Genomic DNA, 16,730 nt, shown 5'->3' on the forward strand with positions numbered 1-16,730 from the left:
AAAAAGTTGAAAATAGAGCTACCATACGATCCAGCAATTGCACTACTGGGTATTTACCCCAAAGATACAAATGTAGGGATCCGAAGGGGTATGTGCACCTGATGTTCATAGCAGCAATGTCCACAATAGCCAAACTGTGGAAAGAGTCAAGATGTCCATCGACAGATGAATGGATAAAGATGTGGTGTATATATATATATATATATATATACACACACACATATATATACACAATGGAATATTATGCAGCCATCAAAAGGAATGAGATCTTGTCATTTGCAATGACGTGGATGGAACTGGAGGGTATTATGCTGAGCGAAATAAGTCAATCAGAGGAAGACATGTATCATATGATCTCACTGATATGTGGAATTCTTAATCTCAGGAAACAAACTGAGTGTTGCTGGAGTGGTGGGGGGTGGGAGGGATGGGGTGGCTGGGTGATAGACATTAGGGAGGGTATGTGCTATGGTGAGCACTGTGAATTGGGTTAAGACTGTTGAATCACAGACCTGTACCTCTGAAACAAATAATACATTATATGTTAAAAAAAAAAAGAAGAAGACAGTGCGAAGGGAAAAATGAAGGGGGGAAAATCGGGGGGGTAGACAACCATGAGAGACTTTGGACTCTGAGAAACAAACTGAGGGTTTTAGAGGAGAGGGGGTGGGGGGATGGGTTAGCCTGGTGATGGGTATTCAAGAGGGCACGTTCTGCATGGAGCACTGGGTGTTATTCGCAAACAATGAATCATGGAACACTACATCAAAAACTAATGATGTAATGTATGGTGATTAACATAACAGAATAAAAAAAACTAATGATGTATGGTGACATAATAAAATAAAATTTAAAAAAAGGAAAAAAGAAATAATGGCTGAATTATGGAAAATGGGATGGATGACCCTCAAAAAATTAAAAACAGAATCACCATATGCTCCAGCAATACTACATCTGGGAATACACATAAAGGAAATGAAAACACCAACTCAAAACCATATCTCTACCCCCATGTTCACAGCAGTGTTATTTATAATAGGCCAAGGCACGGAAACAACCTAAGTGTCCATTGACAGGTGAATGGATAAAGAAGTTGTGATATGTGTATACACACATACATACACAAAGTGAATATTATTCAGCCATAAAAAGAAGGAAATCCTGTCATTTGCAACAATATGGACTGACCTTGAGAGCATTATGCTAAGTGAAATAAGTCAGACTGAGAAAGAGAAATACTGTATGATATCTCCGATATGTGGAATCTTTAAAAAAGCCCAATTCACAGTAAAAGAGCAAAATGGTGAATACCAGGGGCTGGGAGGGAAGGGATAAGGGGGAGATGTTTGTTAAAGGGTATAAGCTTCCAGTTATTAGTTGAATAAGTTCTTGGGATCTAAGGTACAGCACAGTGATTATAGTTAACAATACTGTATTATGCCCTTGAAAGTTGCTAAGAGAGCAGATCTTAATTGTTCTCAGCACAAAAGAGAAATGGTAATTTTGTAAGCTGATGGAGGTGTTAGCTAGGGCTATGGTGGTCATCATTTCACAATATAGAAGTGTATCAAATCAACACACTGTATGCCTGAAGCTTAATCAATGTGCCACATCAATTATACCTCAATAAAGCTGGCAACAAATTTTAATAATAAAAGTTAAACATCTTTAGATTTGTATCTCCTGAGATCATGAGACAGTATTTTCAAAAGCTGTCCTTTTTCTTCATGTTTCCATTTACTCAACAATCTGTGCTACTCCTACATGGAATAAAAATAAGAAAGCAGGGGAGCTTTTGCGTCAGTGTATCTCCTGGAGTTTATCTGTGAAAGTTCACTCTGACTCTGAATTTTTAAAAAGGTGCTTAGATGAGACTTAAGAGTTCCAGAGAAGCTGCTTTTCCTGGGGGCTGCCTTGATACTCAATCACAGCTTCACCATCTTCAGAGTCTGTGCATTTCACATGGACTGTTACTGTTTTCTCATCTTCTTAGGTTCCTGCTTCCAATTTCTTATTACTCATACATTTGATATTCTCACCCCTGCCAGGATAATCTCCCTAAAGTACAAGTCAGGCATGAGATTCACCTACTTTGAAATATTAGGATATTCAGGTGTTAGGAAAGGCAGTCTCATACATGCAGTCTTTTGACCCCCACTCAGCCACATAAGAACGGGCCTGGGGCTTGGAACACTTCTCAACAGATAAAGAGCCCACAAAGCCTATGCTGGGCTTATCACCTCGGGTGGGAGTATTTCTCCCTGTTTCAGGTTAAAGAATGCTCTTTTGCCTTTGCTTGAAGTGTGTGTATCATCTGGCACCTGGCCAAACTCACTGTTAGATCTGTCCTCCACAGAGAGAAGACAGAGTCTTTCTACTGCAGGTTAGGAAAGGCAGGCAAAATGCCTTGTGACAGCCATCGGGAGAGAGCCATCGCCCATGGGGGACTGAGCTCACTACTGAAGCTAATCTTGCTCTGTCTCTTCTCTATGTAAGTAAAGCGTTGTTCCAGTCAATGCCTGATTGTGTTGTGTTCTTGATGACTCCAATACGAAGATGCAGAAGGCAGAAATGTTTGACTTCTATTCCTGGTGGCTGGCATTGTGATGATCTTTGCTACCCTCCACATAGTTGGAGTCCTCCCCAGGGATCAGTAACCAGTGCATGGTGCTTTACTCTTGGGATTAATAACCAGTGCATGTAATTTGTCTGACATGAGGAATCAAAGTATGTGTACTACAATCAGGTTCAAGTTTACAAAATAAGACTCATAAATTAAAAGTGGAAAATGAATCTATATATTATATAGGAATTCCCATAAGAAAACTTAAAGCATGTACTATAATCTCCCATGGTGAATACCTTTGCCTTTCATTAAGAATATCCTAATTGTACATTTATTAGAAAGCTGTATTTCCTATTCTATATTCCATAGGCTTCCTAATAGCCTTTCTTAAAATCTTGTGGCAGGGTATCCCTTCATTCTAGGTGACAAAAATTCTCACCTATAAAAAAAAATGTAGGGCACCTGGGTGGCTCAGTTGGTTAAGCGACTGCCTTCGGCTCAGGTCATGATCCTGGAGTCCCAGGATCAAGTCCCGCATCGGGCTCCCTGCTCAGCAGGGAGTCTGCTTCTCCCTCTGACCCTATCCCCTCTCATGTGCTCTCTCTCTCTCATTCTCTCTCTCAAATAAATAAAATCTTTAAAAAAATGTAACATCAACCTTATCACCTATCCTTTTATTATATGAAATATATGAAAGGGTTTTTTCCCAATCAAAACCCAAAATAATTAGACTTCAGATATTTCCAGAGATTATCTGGGTTTATTGCCTGCTCTAGCCCATGCTGGCTAAGAGATTTAGGACAAGTTGAAAGGGTCTCAAGACTCTGAGGAACCGCTGGACACACGTATTTTAGAACATGTAAAATACAGAGAAATTCTTTTTAAGTCCCATATGCTCGCCAAGCAGAGGTTACCATTATTAATACTGCACAAGTCTTCCTTCTAAAATCTGTATTGGTTTCTTTTGTCTTTTGCTATTAAGCTACGAACATAACGTATATTATTCTTGTTGGAAACGATTCAAACTAGATACAAATACAGAGAGGAAAATATGAACATGATCCCTACTCTAGTGCCAAACACGTTAGCATATATATATTTCCAGGCCCCTTTCAGTGCATTTACATGCGCATGCATGCACACACATGCGTACATGCCACACACAGAATCTACTTTCTAAATTCATCCTTGTATCAAAGTTAAAACATCAAAAAGTTAAATAACCCAGAAGCAACATACTAGGGCTACATTAGCTTAGATCTCCACAAAATGCTGAAGTAAATCTCAATATGAGGACTTCAGCTTTTACTGAGGGTCAAAATAAGAAGTGGTCAGTTAGCATTGACCACAAAATAACTGTCAAAGATCTTGTCCCTTATTACTTATACCTTTCAGTCAGAAAAAAATCAATTATCATTTCCTTCTAAAATCGGGTGCCATGAGGGATCTTTTGGGCTGATGGAAATGTTCTAAAATTGAACTATGGTGATGGTGACACAACTTCGTAAATTTACTAAAAAGCACTGAACTATATGCTTAAAAATGAGTAAATTTTATGATGTGCTAATTATACCTCAATAAAGCTGTTTGTTAAAAAAAAAATGATACCAGGGAAAGATTACTTCTTTTGAAGAACTTGTTTGCACCCTCTGATATGGCAATGAGAAACAAAATACTAAGAGCTCATATACGTATGTAACAGACACTGTTCTAAATGCTTGTATTAACCTGTCGAAGCCTCTCAGCAATTTTAGGAGGAAGATCTTATTACTATCCTCATTCTACAGATGTAAAGACTGCATCACATAGAAGTTAAGCACCATATCCAAGGTCACACAACAGCTAGTAATTTGAGCAGGAATTTGGATCTGTGACAACTGGGTCCAGAGTCCATGCCCTTAATCTACACTAATGCTTCCCAAAACCACGTGAAAGAGTTCAGGCCAGGGCAAATTTAGAATTTAAATACAGAAATAATTTTATTTCTGGTACAATAATATCCCCCATCCTCTACATGTTTATTTTATATTTTAATTTTATGTTAATATTTGTTTATACTATAAAAGTCATTTCAGTCTGTTTTAAAAATATTTTACTTGTCTTATACTAAGTTCACTCTATGTATTATAAATCAATTATATACTATTATTATAAATACATGAACTATTTACTTGCTGAAATAAACTCTACTAGAAGTTACTATTATTTATTTTTCTTATAATCATCCATAATGATATAATCCTGAAAGCATTGCAAATCCATAGTGCTGTCTAGAATCAGCATTACAAAACTCAGTAGCATCCTAAAGAGATCTAGAAATTCCATGATAAATAAGACTCTGTATTTAAATCCCTAAGATTGTTTTTTCTCCAAAAGAAAAAGTTGGGTAGCTTTAGAGACATCCTATTCGACTGGCCTCCAGAAGAAATCAACACTGACTTCCATTCTGCACACATGAACAGAGAAAAACATAACACAGAGAATGAACATGACATAGTCTGAACATCTGAGTTGATGGAAACCAGTTAAGGAAAGCTGACAGCAGTAAAGACACTTAGGAGGTACTCAGGCAACTGAGCTTTGAAAAGACATCATGGGCATAGGAGGGTAAGCAGACTGATTCTGGACTTCCTATAAATTACCAGCCTGAGCTCTTGAAGTCATGTCTGAAACACCTCATCTTTTACCCTTCAATACAAAATACCTACTTTTACAAACAGTGCAGCGATCCCAACAATAGTTTAATGGAAGGCAAAATAACTATTTTATACTAAGTTAATGAAATGAAATGAACAATATCTGATGTTATCGACGAAAGCAGGAAAAACACATCTAACTTCCAGAACATCACACGGTGGTCTGTGTGGACAGTGCCCTCCGTATTGTGGGCACTAATACATAGTTACCACACTATTATACTGACAAATAGTGTATTATGCAATACAAAGCCCGCACAGCTGTGCACAGTGGCCACAGCCAAGCCCTTGCCTACTCTGTCCCACACTGTGTGCTCAATACCAACAAAGATCCTAGAAGAAAATAAATGTTGGGAGGAATTCATCAACTAATTTGATTAAAATCACATGTAAGGCACTGAATGGCTACAGAAGTATACACAAAGCAAGTGATGCCCTAAAGAGTTTTGCATTCTTCATATAAAGTACATGGTGTGTCCAGAGATTTTAAAATCCATACTTCAAATTCTGTATGAAACGTCAAACCTAGAACGTACAACTTCCTATGTATTTCAATTCTCACATCACATACCCTAATAAATACTAGCACACATGCTTAATACAAAAGAACCAACTTGTGATATTTAAGTAACACAAATTTCTCGTGAACAATGTCTGTTTCAAAAAAAGGCAGAGCTGTAGAATGGCAAAAAAGAGGAGCTTAACAAATGGAAAGGCATCTCATATTCTTGTATAAAAAGACTTAACACTAAAAGATGTCAATTCTTCCTTTGTTGAACTATATACGTTCAATAACATTAACAAAAAGACTAATTTTTTCTAACTAGACAGCTAATTGTAAAGTTCAAGTGGAAAAATATAAAAAGAAAAAAAGATTTTTAAAAAGACCACTATGGCAGCATAAGAGGTCCTACTAGAGATTAAATATTATTTTTAAACTGCCATAATTAAAAGAGTCTGAGACTGGTCCGAGCATATCCAGATCTCTGGAGTGGAACAGAAAGTCTAGACACACGTCCAGTTGATGGCCCTGTAGCAGAACTCAAAAGAGGGAAAGGCGAGATTATTAAAATAAATGATTTTGAGGTAGTTGAGAAATCATCTGACAACACAAACAACGGATCCATCCATACCTCACAACCTACACTGGATACATTCCAAACGGATCACAGATTTAAATGCTAAAATCAAACCATATATGCACTAGAAGACAAATGGAAGAATTTTCATCATGTGTTCATCACTATAGAACTGGTCAAATAAATTATATCAAATACATAAATTAGAATGAGGAAGCTCTTTATGTCCTTACATGAAACAATCTCCAGTCTATATTGATAAGTAAAAACAACAAAAAAAGAAAGACCAGGATAAATGTAAAGTATAAGGGGAAAAGATAGGGAAGAAATGTTTATACTTGCCTATGAAAGAATACACCTTCCCAAAAAGGGAAAATGTATAGCTAGAAGGCTTATATGGAAGGGGAGCTTTTTCCTATATGCTTTTTTTTTAATCTTTCAGATTTTAAACCATAGTACTCTATTAACTGGCTTTAAAAAAAGATTATTAAAAAATTGTAAGGGTACAATGAACCACTGTTTCATTTTTCATTACAGTATTTTTATTTACAGGAAACTCCAAGCAAGAGCAAACAACATATATTTCTAAATATTTATATATTCAAATATCTTATATAGCTACATTTTATATATTATAAAAATTTGCAAAAAGTCAGGTAAACACACTTCAGGGTTATAAAATAACTATGACAAAAATGTAAGGCAATGATTAAAAAGAATAAAGGAATATTCAGTTTTCATGAAACATCTCCTTTTAACAAAAATGCATGATTAATTTGGTTTAGTAATGTCAAGAGGCCTCTGGGCTAAGAGGTTAAGGCCTAGACTTGAGTTCATTTTATCCTTCTGTATTTTTTCTTAAAACCCAGTAAAACTTTTATTTGTGGTGTATACATTCACACACAGTCATATATACACACGAGTATATATAACAACAACAACCAAAACAGTATGTTTTAGTTAAATAAACGCTTGCTTCCTATAGGCTGATTTATCACCATATCATCTAAAGACCAATATTATCATATGTTCTAGTGAAATTATGACTACATATTTTCAGTACTAATAAGCTTTCTGGTTTTTAGTTAGTATTAAAATATATGTGTGTGTGTGTGTGTGTGTGTGTAGAAATATTTGTAACATTTACAATTTGACAATGCAAAAAAAGTTAAAATGGATCAGAATAAATCTGTTTCAAGGCAGTTTTGTATTTTATTGCAAAAGAGGAATTTGAAAGGTATCAATCAAAAAGATGACTTTGGAATGTTTCATTAAATACTTTAAAACAGACAATATATAGGGGCACCGGGGTGGTTCAGTTGGTTACATGCCCAACTCTTGGCTTCAGCTCAGGTCATGATCTCAGGGTCACGAGACTGATCCCTGTGTCAGGCTCCATGCTCAGTGCAGAATCTGCCTGAGATTCTCTCTCTCCCTCTCCCTTTGCCCCTCCCCACTCGTGTGTGTGTGTCTGTGTGTGTGTGTCTCTGTGTGTGTGTGTGTGTGTGTATACACTCTCTCTCTAAAATAAATAAATAAAATCTTAAAAAAAATAGACAATGTATACAATATCTCAGAACAATACTTTATTATTTTTATAGCACCAAAACTCAGATATCAAATTTGTTAAATACATGAATATTGAAAAAGGAATAAACCAAATATATACTATCTATCTTTATTGTCCATAGATTTTTAACTTCTCTAAAAAAAACAAAAACAAAACCTTTTTCAGTGTTAGTCTTTCAAAGACTTATACCAAATGATCTTGCTATATACGGTTATTTTCCATTAATTCGTCTACCAAGCTTCCCACATATTTTAATTACTTGTCTTTGAAGAATAAAAAATGAACACAATTCATACCATTGATAGTTTCAGATAGCTTTCAGTTATTGGAAGTTATTAAAATTATTTGCTAGAATAAAAATAAAGTAGGAAGCAAAAAATATTTGGGATATATGAATAAAAACTGTAAGTAGTACAATAATATCAAACTAGTTTTATTTCTGAAAAACATTAACAACAGACAAATGAGCTTTAAGGAGTTAACGTTTAAAGTGAATGCCGACCTCAAATCAGGGTCCCTCTTAAGTAACGAGAGGTTCTCTGGTATCAGCTTGAGCTCTTAACTGAACACTGAGTTGAATACATTTATCATGTGTTCACACATATATGAATTCCTATGTATGAATTCCTGTTCTCTGCTGTCCTCTACCATACAGTCAACATGCACAGAAGGAATAAACCCTTAATGAGTGGACGAAAGGATTACATGAATGAATGCCACCACATTCTAAATTTTCCACTTTGTATATATCTATTATGGAAAAAAGTTTTGTTAATAATCAAGGCAAATTTCTATACCATATAGCTGTTATTCAGAAAAAATGGAATTGTCTTCGGACCAAATGGGTCTAACACAATTCTTAGATTCAAAGGCAGTAGCAATCTCCCTCCAGACTGTTTTCCTTTGGGGCAGTAGCCAGCTTGTGCTGTTTACTCTGAAGTTCAGGCCACACAAGAACTTACTCTGCTCCTCTCAGTGCTATGGTGTTAGGATCATACAGACATTTAGTTGAAATGAAAACATCACCTACACAGGGAATGGGAGAAACAGGCCTCCAGGGGAATTTTAGTAAACCCCTGAAATAGCCTTTTGACCCCAAGTAAAATTTGGTATTTTGGTAAAGACCTTTAAAGCCTTTAAGAATGTTATGTGGCCCAGTGAATGATAATGCTGTATACGGAAAACCAAGGAGGCTTCGGGTTCTTTCATAATGTTTCAGTGAACATTAAAAGATACCACACTGTTTTACACATAAACTCCCAATGTCCCACGGGAAAAATCTTGCTGAATCCCAATTGCACTTACTGTCAACAACTGAGTATCTGGTATCTCCGGTGCCAAACGTGGACTATACAAAATACAAAATCATAAGGACAGCTTTCTGTCTTGAGCTATGTCTTCTAAACCTTCTGCTTGTTTCAGCATCATATCACAACCTATGGACACCTTAAATACTAAACAAATATTGGTTGGTGTACTGTTATTTAAAGGGATTATCTCTTCTGTTAGGGATTAAAAAATGCAAATCAACAAACCAATGAAAAAAGTGTAAAGAAATTACAAAAGAACAGAGACAAAGTAGAACAAAAGAGAAATGAAAAGTATGATAAATTGGATAGAAGGAAAGTTATTAATCAACATTTTAAGGAGGAAAAATGAATGAAGAATAAAGGGAGGGCATCCCTTCCATGAAGGAAGTAAGAAGGCCCTAGTTTTGTCACTATCCAAGTTAGAGTATAAAATACACTTATTTATTTATTTAACTTAATCTTTAATGAATATTATAGTTCTCCTCTGATTTTATCTAATTCATACGTGGTGATGTGAACAAATAAGCAATAAGTCCTTGTGCAGATAAAAAATTGATATCCATGATGTCCTAGTACATAAATTATTTTAAGATGTTCTATATGACAACTCAGCTAATACATTTTCTTAACAAGCAAAACAAAGGAGAGGAAATGATTATGTAATCTGCCCAGGCAGAATCTGATACTAAATTTGCTTGATTCTGGGTGTTCTTTCTGGCCTTTCCATAAGTTATTCTTGTTTGAAGGTTTGAGGAAGAAAGAAAAATCGAATTAGCTGATTCTCTGGGATGGGAGTTAGCTAGCTATAATGCACTCAAGTAAGCTTCCCTTCTTAAATCACTTTTTTGGGTCAGGTACCCTCTTCTTATCACTCTGTAATATAATTGCCAAAGTTCTTGAAAATCTTTCCAACCGATTCTAAGGTCCTGTGGGAAGAGACTACACATTGTCTGACACATGGTGGAAACTCAATATTTATTGACTAAATCAATGTTTTCCAGCTCAAAACTGAGTGATAAAACCTACTGATAAATAGGGCCTAATCAACCTAGTAAATGAATGGAGAAGATAAATAAAATCTGATGCTTTAATGTGTATATTTAAGTGTTACGTCATGAGACAAAACGTTTTCCAAACAATGCCTGTGTAATAGTCCCTTTTCAAATATAACTGGAACATTTCATTACCCAAATTTCTCCAAAAATAAAAATCTACAGAGAAATTTCTAAATGTTCTAAGACCTAAATCTTGTTTTTTTCTTTTTAATCTGTTTTCATTTAAGAGGAAGAAAGCATCTAAAACCACTAAGTTCTATTTTCTTACATTCCTATCACTTAAAAACAGATGAACTGATTTTTCCTTTTTGAAAAAAAAATATGTGCTGGCTGGTAATAAAATTCAGAAAATAGAGATTCATGGTGGAAAACCAAATTAAACTAAACCACAGCAAGGCCCTTAGAAAAATATGATTTTTAAGTTCTAGCTGCTTAATGTGGCTCACAGGCTAGAATAAGAGGATTTTTTAATTAAATATATCACAATTTTACTCACTTCAGTGCTTCCTCAAATTTATGGATTTTCTTTTGAGCACCTTCTTTCTCTTTATCAAGTTCACTCTGCAGGTCATTAATCTGCCATGATGAAGACATGTAAAAGTTACCAGAAGACAAGCATTCAGAGGAGAAATACAAACAATGAAACAGTCATCGTAAATCTATTTTTAATATAAAATTAGATTTAGATATTTCAAGATAGAGACTTGGTTAACCATAATCATTTACCATACAACTATTACAATACTATACTTCCAATACCAATTTTCTGGCCAAAGTTAGTAATTGAGTCAACCTGTATATGGAGCTCCTGTAAAATACACTGATGTGTAAGAAATTCAAAAGGAGCAGTCACTTGTGAATCTTTCTGAACTGACATAGTAGCCAAAGGAAAGGAATCTCTCAAGATTCAGGAGAATACAAAAAATCAGGTGTCTATATTCTCCTGTTACATACACAGGTTTTGATGAAATAGCTCTCACTTCCACTGTTGGGAATGGTTTGTATAACCACTCACTGAGTTTAGGAGGCAGTCCCCCCCACCATGAGGATCTCTTTCCTAAAAGTAGCATCCTTTGAGTCGGTGGGATGGTGGCATGAATAATGAGGGCCAAACAAAACTTTCTCTTCACAGAAAGCTCTTCACATGCAAATACAGATAAGCATATCCAACATGGACACTATGTGGATCTACAGGGAAAGGAGACTTTGGTACAGCTGGATAGAAAGGGAGGGGTAAAAGGGCAGCCATGCTTCCACACACGAGGCAACGGAGGGTACGGAGCCATGCTGGTGGGTGAGAAAACGCAAGTCACTTACTGCGGGGAGGACACCGCTGCACACCCGCTGGCAACCCAGGTGAGGCTGACAGCCCCACGGGTGGGTACAGGGGACAGGAGGGTAAAGACAAGCACAAAACCAACAACACACACACACACACACACACACACACACACACACACACTCACAAACCTTTCCAAACACTGACTCAGCGCTCGCCCAAAATACTTGGCTATTTATATTAGTTTGGATGGAGACCTCTCCAATTCAAAAACTTTATCCTCTTTGACCTTTTCCTTTGATAATTCTCTTGTGGTTTTTCTCCTCTGGTGGTTTAGTAAAATAAATACATAAATAAAATCAACTGTCTGTCGGTAGACATATTTATTATGTAAAATAAATACATAAATAAAATCAACTGTCTGTCTGGAGAGAGAGGAGAGGGAAAATCATCCATGAGTTTGTTCATATGCTGATATTCCATGAGAATATCAAAAGCTTCTACTGGCTGCTGTGAGACCAAGAGGCGAGAAAAAACTGGAAACAGGAACATGCAGGATGGTGGCAAGTGTAGGCGCTTGGGAAAATAAAGACAGGGGACCCCTCTCCCCCATATCTTAAATGGTAAAATTAAAATACCTCATAAATACCTATTTATTAAAAAGAGAAAGAGCAACTAACCTGCCTTGCAAATTTTTTCCACTACATTTATTTTACTTTACATGGGAAAAAAAAAAAGTGAACTGCCCAAAATTTTACCAGGTCCTATACTGAAATTATTGTCTTAACTTATATTGGATCCCTGGTATGTATTATAGGCTTGGCACATAGTAGGCATGCTAAATTGGAGTAGATACATTAATAAAGCAACAGAAGCACCATCCCAACACTGATCTGGTCTCTTTCACGTACAGAGTCAAAGAAATTAAAGCCCAAAATTAAACTCAGAGATGACCCAATGCAGACATTTTGGAAACATATGTTTGTTTGTTTTGGTTTCTTTTTAAAATTTTATTTATTTAATTGAGAGAGAGAGAGAGAGAGATCATGAGTGGGTTAGGGGCAGGGGAGAGGAAGATAGCCTCCCCCTCAGAGCAGGGGGCCCGATGCAGGGCTCTATCCCAGGACCCTGAGAGCATGACCTGAACCAAAGGCAGACACCCAACTGATTGAGCTACCTAGGCACTGCTGCACAATTATTTTTAACATATGCTTCTCTAATAGTCAGTAAGCGAAAAACCAACCTCCATGTCCTATCTTTTTAAATAACAGCTTAGCACATTTGCCTCTTCTCCTACCCATTTTTTCTTTTAAATAATCTGATTAATTTGATCCAGATAGCCATTTTCACATTTTTTAACTCTCAAGAAATTTTTACATCTGCACTATTTTATATCATTCACACAATAAACATTTAAATTCAACTCTATTTTAGTTAATTGTGGCATTCAGCACTATTTCTTTTTTATTCTTGAGTGTCCTTTTTTGTTTTGACTTGATGTTTTGCTTATCCTTAGGTGGATGAAAGTACATCAGCTAGTAATCTTATTGTCAAAAAGAATATCCTGGTGATCTATCCCTGAGGCTTTACACATCCAAGAAGGTCAGCTGTTGCCTTCGCACATGAAGGAAAAGTTACGTATGAGATTACTGAGTCACAACATTTTGGCCTAACAACAGAGCATATGTCACTCTACTGTCTTAAGACATTTATCCCTGCTCAGCGGGGAGTTTGCTTCTCCCTCTTCCTCTACCCCTGCTTGTGCTCTCTCTCACTTACTCTCTCTCTCTCTCAAATAAGTAAATAAACAAAGGGGCACCTGGGTGGCTCAGTCATTAAGCGTCTGCCTTCGTCTCAGGTCATGGTCCCAGGGTCCCGGGATCGAGCCCCACATCGGGCTCCTTGCTCGGCGGGGAGCCTGCTTCTCCCTCTCCCACTCCCCCTGCTTGTGTTCCCTCTCTCACTGTCTCTCTCCCTCTCTCTGTCAAATAAACAAATAAATAAAATCTTTAAAAAAAAAAAAGACACTTAGATTTGCAACCAAGGAGACTAAACTGACCTGACCTTTGCCCCTTCTCACCCCAGCTTGGATACTTAGAAAATCACTCTCTGTACTGAGGATCAAATGTTGTCAGATCTCTTTACCGGTTTTGATCTGATATAGGGTGAATCTCCTCATTCCGCAAACACAGACCTTCAGGAAAGGTCCCTCCTACCTTTCCTTCATGTTGATTCTGAGTCCCCATAGGAATATTGATCATTGTCTACTGGTTTTCTGTTTTCTGCTGTAGTATCTATTCTCTGCCTGTCCTTTGCAGTCTGCAGGTTAACAGTCTGTCCTTCAGAGCACTGATGGGGTGCTCCACAGCACCAGCTCTACCTTCCCCAGCTCCCATGTGGATGTCAGCTCTGCTGTCGTGTTTTCAGGTTCTTCACATCCTTCCCATGACAACTACCTCCACCTTCACTCCACCTTCTTTCTTACGATGTGTTTTCTTTTCTAGACATCGTATCTTCCGGTACTTTACTGATGAGGTCCTTTTGATGCATTCTTTTGGAGTAATACCTTTCGAAGACACTCCTTTCTCAGAGTCTTCTGTATAACACTTTCCCTCCTTCGCTCTGCACTATTTTGCCACAGACCCCATTATGGCTCAGTTCTCCAACTCATTTGTAAATGACATATTATCCATTTGGATTTGGTGCTTGAGCAAAACTGCAGGGGGCACAACCTCGCTTCCATTACGTGTCTGCTAGTGCGGCCTCCTCCTTGGGGCTGCAGCGCCAGTCCAGGTCCCAGGAAGCCCCCAGGATGGCGGACTGGGGCTCCCCACTGAGGAGGGGTTTCTTTCCACACCTCACAGCTCACTAGTGCAGGACTCCGAAGCCACATACCACCAGAGGAAGTCATAAGGAGCCGCTGGTGGAATTACCGATCAGTCAATAATATTTTACATACTGGCACTGTACCTCCCATGCATGGCACTACCAGGGATTTCCCGTTTCTTTTTCTCTGGGACTCAGAACTCTCAGAACCTCAGAAAGCATAACTGAGGCTTACCTCTTTAAGTTAAAGCTTCAAAAAATTACCCATCTTTGAGAAAAATCTATCTGAAATTACACGGTGATTATGAGTGTGAGCTCTGGAGTCAGACTCCATGGGTTTCTACTCTTCTCCTCTACCACTTACTTAACACTGTGCCTCAGTTGCATCTCCTGAAAAAACAGGAATAACAGTAACTATATCTTAAAAATTGTGATAGGTTAATAAGTTACTCCATGGAAAATAAGTAATTGTGATGAGTTAATAAATTATTCCATGTAAAGCTCTTAGAACAATATTAGGAACATAATAAATGCTCCACAAATGTTAAAAATTATTATCATTACCTTCTCAGATTGAATACTCTATACCTAAACATTTTCTTGAAAACTCAAGGCCATTGTCAAGACCCAAAGTCACAGGGATGGCACAATACAGTAAATCCCCTAGGTGCACTGGCTGCCCTTTCCGAAGATGGCCCCTAAATTGCTAAGAATTGGAGCTCTTATAAAAGTGCTGTTTATCACTCTCTCTTCAATCTTAACCCGGGTCAGGTTTGCAGCTGTGACTTCCTGATGCTGGTCAATGTGCTAACGCAAGCACCTTGATCTGATTTATGGCCTCTAAAAGCACTGGAACCATTTCTAAAGCAGAAATGGGACTATCTGAGGGGGAGAAGGAGAGACTTCCCTCTGAGGCAAACATACATGTGGATGCACAGACTTTTGAGCTGAGGGGTCCCTCGAGCTAGAAGCTGTTTCTTTCTCATTTATTTCTCCATCCCCAGCACCCAGCACAATACCTGGCCGACACAAAAATTGTTTTTCCATCTGTCCTTAATTGAATATATTTGTATTGTGTGGTTAAGGGCCTTTTTGGATTTTATTTTTAGTTTTTACCTATATTCCAGATAGTTGGGGTGATAAAGATAATGCTACTGTCAACCCCTGCTTTTTAACGTACGCAAGGCAGTGGAGAATAATCTGGACTGATCTTGTAATCCTTTCCCTACTCTATATGGTTAATGCCAAAAGTGAATTTTAGTAACTTAAATAATGAAAATACAAACCGGAGAGTCAAAGATACAGCATATATTCCCCAACATGAGAGTCTGTTGTAAGTAATAGATTGACCTAGATATAAGCACAATTACTGAACATTTACTAAATGTATGGAAATGTATGTAAGATGTATGTAAACATATGTAAAATATTATGAATATTTTCCCTGGCAACCCAAGAATTTAAGTAATCTAGAAAGAAGTACTTGTATCAATAAGAAAGAGATTCTGCTCTGCATAAGAACACAGATACAGGGTAGCAGACACGCTGGTATGGGAAGGAACAGTGAACTGCTGCTCACCCACACATCCACAGCCTGGCTAACTCCACCCCATCTCCAGCTCGGCTTCCCCACAGGAGACATGTGGGCACTGGGCTGCATGGCTTCTTTCTGTAAGTCATTTCACTGTGCAATTTCATTGTTTAAAACTTGACTCAAGGCACATTGTCCTCTTAAAGACAATCATGCCGGTGGTAGTTGGAAAATACTACACAATATATTATATGTAAAGCTGTGAACATTTTAAATTATTTTAACCTAATGAAAAGAATTTTAAGCGAATGCGAAACATTGGAATACTATTTTTGGTGGTTTTGAACTTCAGCAGACTTTATATCTCGTCTGTTACACAGTTACATCAGAGAAATTATAAGCAGGTACTGGAATTCTAGCTCATTTTAGAATATACATGCTTAACATCTGTCTCTCAAACTTCTTTAGGTAAACAGCACCATCTTTCACTCTTTGGTGCCTGTTTGGAAAACAAGCAATAGGTTATTTGTAGGAGGCAGGTGTTTCCTTGCTAGTAAAATCATTTAGCCTAACCATTTCCTGATTTAACAGATTAGGACACTTCATCAAACAATGACATTTAGTTTTACTACCTATTATTTGTTTGATGTTCAGAGATCTTAAGAGCAGGCAATAGCCACTAGAGATCAATAAAAACCATTAGATAATGTGTGTGTGCTTAAATTAGGGACAGCATTTGATGCTGTTTCTCTTACCTCAAAGACAAGTTAGGACCTCGCATGCTGCTTTCTTATTGACGTGAGGAAATAATGTCACTC

General features: G+C 37.3%; 1 protein-coding gene across 9 annotated transcripts in view; it reads right to left on the reverse strand.

Moving 5' to 3' along the window:
• Positions 1-16,730, reverse strand: part of CEP112 (centrosomal protein 112) — a 456,418-nt gene that overhangs the window by 319,523 nt on the left and 120,165 nt on the right. For all 9 annotated transcript variants that reach the window (XM_025889895.2, XM_073883235.1, XM_025889894.2 and 6 more), the window contains one exon: positions 10,773-10,852. In XM_025889895.2, the coding sequence (XP_025745680.1) occupies positions 10,773-10,852 (80 nt within the window). The remainder of the gene's footprint in view (positions 1-10,772; positions 10,853-16,730) is intronic.

The sequence above is a fragment of the Callorhinus ursinus genome, unplaced genomic scaffold, assembly GCF_003265705.2.
Source record: "Callorhinus ursinus isolate GAN/ISIS: 27379988/994484 unplaced genomic scaffold, GSC_fseal_2.0 scaffold50, whole genome shotgun sequence".
Classification (NCBI taxonomy): Eukaryota; Metazoa; Chordata; class Mammalia; order Carnivora; family Otariidae; genus Callorhinus; species Callorhinus ursinus.